Source organism: Panthera onca, chromosome A1, assembly GCF_046562875.1.
Source record: "Panthera onca isolate mPanOnc1 chromosome A1, mPanOnc1 haplotype 2, whole genome shotgun sequence".
In the NCBI taxonomy this organism is placed as follows: domain Eukaryota; kingdom Metazoa; phylum Chordata; class Mammalia; order Carnivora; family Felidae; genus Panthera; species Panthera onca.
Window position 1 is genome coordinate 141703055 of NC_138339.1, and position 12543 is coordinate 141715597.

General features: G+C 38.0%; 1 protein-coding gene across 3 annotated transcripts in view; it reads right to left on the reverse strand.

Moving 5' to 3' along the window:
* The window catches only part of DMXL1 (Dmx like 1), a 134671-nt gene extending 124225 nt beyond the window's left edge, over nucleotides 1-10446 (reverse strand). For 2 of the 3 annotated variants that reach the window (XM_060636306.3, XM_060636305.3), the window contains exon 1: nucleotides 9845-10445. In XM_060636306.3, coding sequence (XP_060492289.2) covers nucleotides 9845-9931 — 87 coding nt within the window. In that variant the 5' untranslated portion in view covers nucleotides 9932-10445. Of the gene's footprint in view, nucleotides 1-9844 lie in introns of all 3 variants that reach the window. The other variant, XM_060636303.3, reaches the window with a different exon arrangement.
* Nucleotides 10447-12543: the final 2097 nt, after the last annotated feature.

The window sequence follows — 12543 nt, forward strand, 5'->3', positions numbered from 1 at the left end:
CTGCAAGGCCAATTCAAGTGGTTTTCACTGTCAACAGATTTAATCCCTACAACAAATACTGTGAAGTACTCACTATAATCACCCCATTTTACTCATAAGCAAATTCAAGCTTAGACAGACTGAGTAATTGCCTTGAGTGTTAGAGCCAGTAGGAGGCACAACTGAGACTGAAACCAAGTTACAACTACTGGGAAAGGACATGCTCTTACCTGCTGTGTTAGGCTGCCACACGATGTCTTATAAACAAACAATGGCAATGAATTTAATAATTTTTCTCTAATTTCTTCCCATAATTAAAAATGTCTTATTTGGATTGTGAAGCAACCAGCACTCCCATAACTGTTGATAGGAATATAAATTAAAATGGTACAACTCAAGATGCTTTCATGGCTCAGTCAGTGGGTCGAGTGTCCAATTCTTGATTTCGGCTGAGGTCATGATCTCACGGGTCGAGACTGACCTCCTGTGCCATCAGTGCAGACCCTGCTTGGGATTTTCTCTCTCCCTCTCTCTTGCCCTTCCCTGGTGCTCAAAATAAATAAATAAACATTTTTAAAAAATAAAAAAAAAAATGGTACAACTACTTTGGAAAACTAAACACATGCCTAATCAATAATCCAGCAATTCTACTCTTAAGTTTATACGCAATAGAAAGTGTCCATATTACACTAAAATACATGAATAAGAACATTCAAAACTATTCATAAACACTCTGAGGTAGAACCAACTCAAGCATCCATCAACAACAGAACATATAAATAAACTGTAGTATAATCATATAATGGAATACTAGAAAGCAATTGTTCTCAAACTCCCTGGTCTCCAGAATTCTTTGACCTCTTAAGAAAATACTGAGGGGCACCTGGGTGGCTCAGCTGGTTAAGCGCCCAACTTCGGCTCAGGTCAGGTCATGGTGTCGTCGTTCATGAGTTCAAGCCCCGTGTCCAGCTCTGTGCTGACAGCTCAGAGCCTGGAGCCTGCTTTGGTTTCTGTCTCCCCCTTCTCTCTGCCCCTCCCCGCTCAAGCTCTGTCTCTCTCAAAAATAAACATTAAAAAAAAAAAAAAAAGAAAATATTGACGTTAACCATCCTCCCTTTTCTCTCCTCAAGGGCTTTAGTTTGTACATTATCACTATCAATACTTTCTCTTTTAGAAATTGAAACTGAGAAAACATTATACACCAATTGAATCAGTTATGAAAACCTTCCAACAACTAAAAGCCCAGGATCAGATGGCTTCACTAGTGAATTCTACCAAACACTTGACAAACAATTAATGCCAATCCTTCTCAAGCTCTTCCAAAAAACTGAAGAGTAAACATTTACAAATTCATTGTGCAAGGCCAACATTCTGCCGTTAGAACTCTAGACAAGGTGGGGAGCCTGGGTGGCTCAGTCAGTTAAGCATCTCTATCTTGGTTTGGGCTCAGGTGATGATCTCATGGTTTGTGATATTAAGCCCCACAATGGGCTTTGCACTGACAGCATAATGCCTGCTTGGGATTCTATGTCTCCCTCTCTCACTGTTCCTCCCCAGCTCACAGGCACACACTCACTCTCTGTCTCAAAATAAACAAACAAACATTAAGGGTGGAAAAAAAGTCTAGACTAGGGCACTACAGGAAAATTACATACCAATATGCTTGATTAACACAAATGTAAAAATCCTAAACAAAATACTTGCAAACCAATTTTAACAGCACATTAAAAAGATTATATACCATAATCAAGTGGGATTCAAGGACAGTTCAATAAAGGCCATACATGACAAGCCTACAATATAAACACCACATTCAATGGTGACAAGCTGAGGCAAGCTTTTTCCTAATTCTCTAAGATTAGGAAAAAGGCAAGGATGCCTACTCTCACCACTCACATTAAAAACAGTACTAAAAGTCCTTGCCAGAGCAATTAGGTGTGAAAAAAACAATAAAAAGCATCCAAATCAGGAAGAAACACATCAAAATGACTGTTTACACTTAACAAGATATCATATATTGAAATCTCTAAAGGCACTACCAAAAGAAAAAAACAACAACATTAGAAGTAGTAAATGAATTCAGCAAAGCTGTAGGATACAAAATCAATACACAAAAAATCAGTTGTGTTTCTATATATTAACAATGACCTATTTAAAAAGGAAATTAAGAAAACTGACAATAGCATCAAAAAGAGTAAAATACTTAACAATAAATTTTAAAAAGGTGAAAGATACACTGAAAACTATAAAACACTGATTAAAGAAACTGAAGATGACACACACAAAAAAGGAAAAATATTTTGTGTGCTTAGAATGGAAGACTATTGTTAAAATGTCCATAGTACTCAAAGCAATCTACAGATTCAATGCAATCCCTATCAAAATACCAACGGCATTGTTCACAGGAAAAAAAAATCCCAAAATTCATATGAAGCCACAAAATACCCCAAATAGCCAAAGCAATCTTGAGCAAGAACTAAGCCTGAGCCATCACACTTCCTGATTTCAGACTATATTACAAAGCTATAGTATGCAAAACAGTATGATGCTGGCATAAAGACAGGCACATAGACAAAAGGCCAACTAATTAGCCAACTAATCTTCAACAAAGGCACCAAGAATACATAGTGGAGAAAGGACAGTCTTTTCAAAAAATGGTAATGAGAAACTGCACACGCACATGCAAAAGAATAAAACTGGACCCTTATACACAAAAATCAACTCAAAATGGATCACAGACTTGAATGTAAGACCTGAAACCATAAAATTCCTAAAGGAAAACATAGAGGAAAAACTCCTTGACATTGGTCTTAGTGATGACTTTTTTGATATGACACCAACAGCACAAGCAGCAAAAGAAATAATAAATAAGGGGGGGGGGGACTACATCAAACTAAGAAGCTTCTGCACAGCAAAAGAAACCGTTCACAAAATGAAAAAGCAACCTACAGAATGGGAGAAAATTTTGCAAACCATCTCTGATAAGGAGTTAATATCCAAAACATATAAAGAACTCATATAAATCAGTAAGAAAACAGTCTGATTAAAAACTGGGTAGAAAACCTGAATAGACATTTTTCAAAAAAAGACATTGAAGTGGCTAATAGGTACATGAAAAAAAGTTTTTCATCACTAATCATGAGGGAAATATACAGCAAAACCACAATGAGATAGTGCTTCACACCTATTAGAATGGCTATCATCAAAAAGACAAGAGACACCAAGTGTTGGTGAAGATGCAGACCAAAGAAAATTCTTGTGCCCTCTTGTTGGGAATGTAAACTAATATAGATACTATGGAAAACAGTATGAAGTTTCCTAAAAAAGTTAAAAATAGAAGTACCATGTGACTTAGCAAAGTAACTTCTGGGTATATATCCAAAGATGATGAAATGACTATCTCAATGAAATACCTACACTCCCATATTTACTGCAGCATTATTCACAATAGCCAAGATATGGCAACAACCTAAGTGTCCAACATGGATGAATGGTTAAAGAAAATGTGTATATGATATATATACACAATGGAATAGTGTTCAGCCATTAAAATAAAAGAAAATCCTGACATTTGTGACAACCTTGACAGCATAATATTAAGTGAAATAAATCAAACAGAGAAAGACAAATGTGATATACATGTATTCCATACACGGAATCTAAAAACATTATACTAATAAAAACAGAGACTAGAAAGGTGGTTGCCAGGGTCTGAGGGCTGAGGGAGATGGGAGATGCTGGTCAAAGGGTACCAACTTTCAACTGTTAGATAAATAAGTTCCAGGGATCTAATGTACAGCATGGTGACTAGAGTTAACAATATAGTATTATGTCCTTGAAAGTTGCTGTGAGAATAAAGCTTTAATGTTCTCACCGTAACAACAACAAAATGGTCATTATGTAAGGGACATATTAACTAGCCTTACTGTGATAAACATTTCACGATATATACTTGTATCAAATCATCACACTGTATACCTTAAACTTACATGATGATGTATGTCAATTATATCTCAATAAAGCTGGGGAAAAAAAGAGATGTACAGGTAACCCAAACAAGGTATCATCCAAAAATCACTTAGAATAGACATATCTTCTTATGGATAGTTCTAATAGACTATTCAAATGAATTTAAATGAAAATTTAAAAAATAAAATTAATTCAATCTCTAGAGTATATACAACATGGTGAGGTAATAAGCATGGAATTACACCAGGCTCCCTCCCCCACCAAAATCAGGGAAAGCAGCTTTAAAGTGGGCTAAGTACGTACCACTAAATTCTTAAAATAATCAATCAACCTGGTTTAAATAAAAACCAAAGGAGTAATATAATACATAGTATTGCTAAACAAAAATTTATTAGTAGTTTGAAAGATTTGGCTAAAATAAATTATTCTCAAAACCCATTTGAAGGTGCCCTGACTATATTGTATAAGGTTATCAAAACAATAAGAACAGCACTGATTTATCAACTAAACTGTAATACAACTTGGTCTTCAAAATTAATATGCATATATTACAACTGATACATGAGCTGCTTCTATCAAGAGATCTGTAATCAGAAAAATCTATTACTATCCAATGATAATTAAATTAACAAATGAAAATTCTTTTCGATAATACATAAATAATAGGTTTACTAACTTTGAGACTAAACAAGATGCACAGGAAGAACTGAGTTCATATTTGTGCCATCAAGCATAGAATCATCATTTTTAACTTTAAATTTTGGCAGAGAACCTTCTCAAATATTCTAAATTCGAAAATTATCCGAGACTGTAACAGCCAGTATCTGAATTTGGAAAACAACTTGATTTTTTGTTTTCACTGATTCATTTTAACCAACCATACCAGGTATATATTCCAAGGAATTTCTTCCTGGTATATTTCCTGGTTAAATGACTTGAGTTTGGTATATTGTAATTAACATTTTTCTCATTTTTTTAACCGTATGTTAAAAATTAGTACTGCTTCAATAATCTTAACGGCATTAATACTATTTAAAATATAATATTTAAAGAGGGCCAGTTTTTAAAAAGAAGTCCAATTTAGTTCCACATGATGGCATATGAGAATCACAAAAATCTTTTTCCAGATATGAATAGTATCAAATTTTCCTCTCCTGTATTCTCTCCACTTACAAAGACCCACAAGCCCCTTCCAAAAACAAACAAAAAACCCCTTTCTATCCTCCCACCTATAAAGATTTCCCTAGAAGAACAAAACAAAAAGCTAAAGAAAGGATGCTTACTATGACAGAAAGTGTTGGCAGGAGAATGCTAATTCAGCCTCCATTTCTCTACCAACACCCAAAGAGCTGCAGTCAATCTTTTGACTTCTAATCTGGGTCCCCTTAGCTGTGAACACTGGGTTGTCTAACACAAAATAGAGCCTAGAGCTCTAACATGTTTGCTTTCTCTTCTAAAGCAAAGATGTTTAAATTTCAAACTAGAGACAGGAAGTCCTAAATATTAACACAATCTGTCCCTTATAAATTACCTCCCTTTCCATTTAACTTGAAACACAGTTTCAACCCTAACTATAGATAAGCTATGAAAAGAAAAAAACAATCTATTGTATATTAAAGCATATATGTCATCAGTATTCACAGAAATACTAGAAAATCTAGATTCCAATTAACTGTGACTCTTTTTAACTTATCATTTGTCCTTTATAAACAAAATAGTTTTTATTCTAAAAACAAAAGTTTTCAACAGATCAGGACCAGGTTGCTCACATATTTTCACTCTAAAAGCAGTAGGAAATTAACAAGAAAAAAAAGAGTGAGGGAAGCATTCAGTTAAATAAAGAAAAAATAAAGAATTTTTGCTTAGTGTACAGGAAATTTTTCCCCGTTGTTCACCTGATATTGAGGGTAAAACACGTAACAAATAACTGAGAAAAATTTCAAGAAACTTTTTTAAGTTTATTCATTTATTTTGAGAGAGAAAGCCTGTGCACAAGTCAGGGAGGGGCATTAAGAGAGGGAGGATCCCAAGCAGGCTAAGCACGGTCAGCACAGAGCCCAAAGTAAACCTCACCACAGTGAGATCATGACCGGAGCCCAAATCAAGAGTTGAACCCTTAACAACTGAGCCACCAAAATGTCCCTAAAGGAACTTTAATAGAAATATTTTATTTGGACTCAAATATAAATTATTAAAGCTATTTTAAAATACAGCAAATTTTAATTATATCCCAATGTCTTCTGTATGTCTTATTCATCAATTCAACCAGTATTTATGTGCCAAGCATTAGAATAAGCATGACTTGAATTTTATAATAACTGTCATTTTTGAGGGTTTTACATAAACACTGAACATAGTACACTATGAATAGGTAACACTTTAGCTCTATTTTACAGATGAGAAAAAAAGGAATTTAGAGAGTATAAAAGAACTTGCTCATGGATATACAAAGAGCTGTAAGGAACTAGGCTGGAAATCAAATCCAAGTAATGACTCTACTAATAGGAGTCACCACTACTTTAATCACCGTTCTAGATGGTCATAAGGAAACCATGGGAGACACAAACAAAGCAATACTGGTTAATGATACAATGAAAGTACAAATAAAGTGCTTTGACAGCAAGACAGACGTGGTCACTGCCTTCTAGGAGTTCTCATACTAAGAGGGAAGTCAAAATATTTGATGCCAGTTTAAGTAGTAAAAGTGTATCTAATACTTAGACAAATTGTATTACTAAGGGCATATTTTAAAACCTAGAATTCATGAGAGCAGGCATTCAATTTCATTTCAATTTGAAACCTGTCAGACTTGATTTGGAAAACAGGATTTCATTTCTTGTAATCTTTGAAAACAAGAACAGTTAGTTATCTGCAAACATGCAAAGGGAGGAATTACAAACACAGGATGTCTTCACAAAAGGCATAAAGTACCAGGAGGAATAAAACCATTCTTCAAGGGGGCCTGCAACAGGAAGATCTCATGTCCCTCCCTCTAGCAATACTGAAATTTAGAGATTTTTTTAGTCTATATATACCATCTACCATTAAGGTCTGTTACCTTCCTATCAAGTACAAATCGGAAAATGTTAAAAACAGAATCCAAGGAGTAAACAATAAATAGATTTTGCTTTTTAACGTAAAAAACAACTTGAAGAGACATAAATTTAAGATGTATAGCGTGTCAAGGAAACTGAAGGCACAAAACTTGGTTTATAACACAACTACCAACTTAATGTTGAAGAGTCAGGGATGGATTGGGTACAAAGGAAGATGGCTGTTAATCCTTAAACTACCACACAAATTACAGAGAATTGTGATCTCTTTATACTAAACAGACAAAAATTTATTTTTATCGAATTCACTAGAATCCTTCCTTAGATCTGGGAGAAAGCAGCAGTATGCTTGGTAGGAGATGATTAAAGTCTAGTTTATGGAAACAGATTTTAAAGACTTTTAATTTTTTTTAATTAAAAAAAATTTAAGTTTACTTATTTATTTTGAGAGGGAGAGAGAGAGTGTGTGCCCAAGCAAGCATGACAGAGAGGGGAGAGAGAATTCCAAACAGGCTGCATGCTAACAGCATAGAGCCTGATGCAGGGTTCGAACTCACAAACGTGAGATCATGACCTGGGCTGAGATCAAGAGTTGGATGCTTAACCAACTGAGCCACCCAGGTGCCCCCAACTTTTTTTAATGTTTATTTATATCTGAGAGATCTTATGAGTGTGAACAGGGGAGAGGCAGAGAGAGAGAGAGGGAGACAGAATCTGAAGCAGGCTCCTCGCTGTCAGGGCAGACCCCCACTTGTGGCTCAAATCCTGGAACACTGACATCATGACTTGAGCTGAACTCAGACACCCAACCAACTGAGCCACCCAGGCACCCCGGAAATAGATATTAAAATAAGGTCGCAGAACTGAGCAACAAGCTACATGATGGTATAGAATAACCATATATAGTCTCTGGCACATTACCTCACCTCTTCTTTAAAATAACACGGAGGTGGGGCGCCTGGGTGGCTCAGTCGGTTAAGCGTCTGACTTTGGCTCCGTTCATGATCTCACGGCTGGTGGGTTTGAGCCCCAAGTCGGGCTCTGTGCCGACAGCTCAGAGTCTGGAGCCTGCTTCAGATTCTGTGTCTCCCTCTCTCTCTCTCTCTCTCTGCCCCTTCCCCACTCAGACTCTGTCTCTCCATCTCTTAAAAATAAATAAACATTAGAAAATAGTAATAATAATAAAAATAAAATAAAATGGAGGCATCCACCAAGGTTTTATATACACTTAAAAGGATATTCTAGGTGTATAATAGGTCAGTCTATTGCATGTGCTTTGAAGTTCACACTATGGCTTACAGATTCTGAAAGCCTTCTTAGAGAAAGTTGCTAGAATTTACATTGGATAAAGCACTCATGTAACTTTAGGAGATGTTACCATCCTGTAATCTTCCACTAGGAAAACCTCCTTAGGGCGCTGTTTATTTCCTTCTAAATAGCAAGAACAGAGAGCAGTGTCCAGCTACAGAAAGTCTACAACAGTTCAGTGAGACCCTCAGAATTCAATCTCCTCCTAAATACTCAGGCTAGATTACCATTTAGAATTAGAATCTCCAAAAGCTGCTAATGTCAAATGCAAGCTAAGGTGTGTACTAGTATCTCCAGAGTGGAGGTACAAACTGTCCAAGAGCAAAATACTTAGTTGCCGCAGATCTAAAAGCACAATTTAGGGATGGAATACCTGTACCATGTCAAATCATGACTATTATTTAATCTAATACTTATTCTGACTGACAAAGATCACAAAACAATTCATAGAAGAAAATCTGGGGGATCTGAGAAGCTTTTTACTTTGTCTCACTGTTAATGTAAAAATAAGTTTTACTTTTCATCACAACTAAGAGAGAGCAACACGAGTTGTAGCAATTATAAATAAGTTTATATATAAGTTTATATATCCATTATAAAATATGTTTATAATATTATAAACATTATAATTATAAATTATAAATAAATAAGTTTATACATCCTCAGCATTATAAATAAGTTTATATATCCAATCCTGATTTACAGTTTGAAATTATAAAAACTATAGTTAAAGCAGAAAATGCCACTATACTGCTAAGTAGCCTGAAGTTTGGGGCCCTCTTCCTTCCAACATCTGAGGAAGACAAATGAAAAAGGAGTCACTTTCAGGTACAGAAGAGTTTTATTGAAAAACTGTAATGTAACTTTAAGTAATTGATGTGAGCAATCTAAAATAAATAACACTTTCCCAGGATTTCTAAACTGCTACACATGGAATTCAAAGGATGGCAGGAGCGAATTATTTACAAAAAATATTTTTTTCTTTCCAAAGTTATTTATGGGTGAATTTGAAGAGACGTAAATGAAAACACCGCTTTCACTGTATCACTCAGCGCTAGATGTTGATAGCAAACAATCAGTAATTGTTTTAAGACACCCACTTAAAAAAAAAAAAAAAAACACAACTACAAAGATACTTGACCTTAACTAAGAAATGAAACCAATCCCAACTATTTCTAAATTTGACAATTTAAGCCGATAGAGCAGGGTAACGAAAAGCCTTCATACACATCACAACAACGATTTCTGGATAAACGATTGTGGGAAACCATCCCAGTCTTAAGGACGTCAGCCTAGAAACTTTAAAAATCCGACAAAACATTTTAACTTCCGAGCCAGTACCTCGATGACCGACATGTTTCTACCTCCTTCGCTCTCAAAAGCCAGGTCCGCCCGGTCCCAGGGGCGCGGACCCGGGGACCCCAGTGCGGAGGGGACCAGGCGTTCTTGGCCTCGGCCCCGCGATTCTGGGCCGCTCCCGGCTGACTCAGGGGCGCGGACCGGGCACGGGCGACGCGGGAGCCTCCCTCACTCACCGTGAAGCGCTGGTCGCCGACGCTGCCCACGGAGAAGCAGTGGTCGCCAGGGTTCACAGCCCCGGTCAGCACCTGGTGCAGGTTCATGTCTGCGTCTTATTCCAGCAACGGACGCCGCGTCCGGCTCATGCCCAGGGTCGGCGGCCGCTTCCCTCCCTCCTTCCCTTAGGGGCGGCGGCCGCTCTTGGGCGGCGACGGAGGCAGCGACAGGCGCCAGGAGCCGGAGCCGCTCAGCCGGGGCCCGCAGTTCATCCCGAGCCCTGGCGGGCAAGGCCCGGAGGGGGCGGGCCGCCGAAAGGGCGCAGCGCCGCGCTCGTCCGCGCACCTGTCACAGCCAGCGGGAGGCCCAGGTGAAGCTCGGGGTCGACTCAAGGGCCGAGACCCCGGGCCGACTCACCGGCCAGCAGGGCCGCGGCGTCCACACACTTCCTCTGGGCTCGGGGTGGCTGGCCCTGACGGATCCCAGTGGCGCAGGCAGCACGCGCTCGCCTTCACCGCCTGACCTGTCCCTTCCCGGCTCCGGTGCCCGTCACCCCCACTGGCCTTTGCCGCTCACTACGCGTCGCTAGGTCCCTTCAGCCGAAATATCGCGAGGCTTTCCGCGATGAAGAGGGATACTGCGGTAAAGGACGCACTTTTTTTTTTTTTTTTTTTTTTTAACCACAGTTTACAGATCAGCAAGTGGCTAGAAAACGCCTCGTCTAGTCAGATGCTGGCCAATCCCGAGCTCCAGTCCACGTAGGGCCCCGCCCACCACTAAGGACAGGCCAATCTCGTTGAGTCTGGTAAGTGAGTCTGTCTGTCTGAGCTGATCCAAAGTAAGGAGCCTAGCAGAAACCCAGTGAACCCAGAATGAGGTGAGAGTTGTCAAAAAATGCTTTAGGTTACGGCTTAATCTGTCGGGCCAGAGAGCTTGAAAGGGAGAAGTGCATTATAAGTGGAGCTGCAGTGTCCTCTGTCCTGGTAGAAACTACAAGTCCCAACAGGCACTTCTCCGCTAAGGCGGCGCTTGTCGACTTCCAAGTAAATGTGACCCGTTCAGCGTCTGTTATCCCGGCGTGTGGTTTCTCCTGTTTTACGCGCGTTTCCAGCGCACCAAACGGGGTTAATTTGAAAGACTTAAATACTCGACAAGTGTTCAAATGGAGTGTTTTCAGCTAAGTTTTCCTTAACCTACGTTTTGAACTAATGCTGATAATAATATTGCAGCAGCCCTGCGTTGAGCGTTTGTTTGGGAAAAACCCAAGGATTCCAAAATGATTAGTGTCACAGTTACAACCGCTAGATACTCTCAGTGTATTTTGACCCAAGTTTTGTGTTATTATCGATAACGGTCTGTTTATATGTCTCCTTCCGTATATTTAAGCCTCTTGAGTACAGACTTTGTGGTTCGCCTCTGTATTCCGAGTGTGGGGCTCAGGGCCAGCTCCACTGTAGGTGTTGAGTAAATGTTAAACGAGTGAATGTAGATAGGAACTCTCCACCTAAAAGGAGTAGTTTCTTAAAAACTGCTAAACTGATTTTTATATCCTTTTGTTGGGGTGAAAAAAAAAACACTTTCACACTAATACTTGGACGGGAGGAGTATTAATTTTATTTATGCTTTGCCAAAATGTTTTGTAATGTGTACATTTAATTTTGCAATAAAAAGTTACTTAAAAACCAAATTTAAGAGCCATCTCCCGTTTTCAATTTGAAAGATGTAGGTGAATTCCATTATTTATCCCAGTTTCTTTATCAAAAGAAGGGACTTAAAACTTAATTTGTTTTAAAAAACTATTTTATTGATGTCTGACATACTTACAACTTAATCTGTATTTTAATTATTAACTTAAAATATTATTCAGGGTGGCTTTAACTTAATTTTATATTTAGACTCTAAATGACGTTTTCTCTGTGTTCCACATAAGTTGTATCTGGCCCAGCATGTTTTACTCATTCTGTCCTGCCCAGTTTTTACTTTTCAAGGGCATGCAGTATAGAAGAATAAAAGAAATAAAGTGGCCTGGTAGTTAGGAAATCTGAGATCTAGTGTTAATCTCATGTTGGCTGTGTGACCTTGGAAAGGTTTTTGTTAACTTTCAGACTTGTTTTCCTCATCTGTAAAATCAGCAAGTTTAATTTATCAATAACATTTTCTTTCATTCCTGCAACTCAGTACATCTGTTAGTTTTAATTAAATTCCTTCAGCCTTCAGTTAGACTACCTGAGTCTGAATCCTGGTCTTACTGCTCACTTAGGTTATTTAATCTCTCTGTGCTTTACTTTCCTTATCTATGAACGGGAGATAGTAGTAGACTTTCTTCTTTTAATTATCACGAGGATTAAGTGAGAACAGTATTTGGTCCATAGAATTCAATAGATGTTAGCCATTATTACTATTAGTACTATTATTAAATGAACCTAACCTTTTGACATACACTTACTCTTTCTAAGGTTTTCCAAATAGTGTCAAACCCCAGCACAAATCAGACTTTCCAGGGAAGCTTAAGACTACCACAAAAGTTCTGAGGACATTGTAGTCTATCTAAAACTATGGCACTACAATATCTGATGAAAAGCAAGGGTATTCTTTTGCTTCTTATTCATCAGAAATACTTCTACTTTATTAAATCGCCTATTAAGCAACCTGTCTTTGATATAAAGCAGATGAACTGTTTCAGTGACACAACTAAATGCTTGTAAGGTATCTTTTTTCT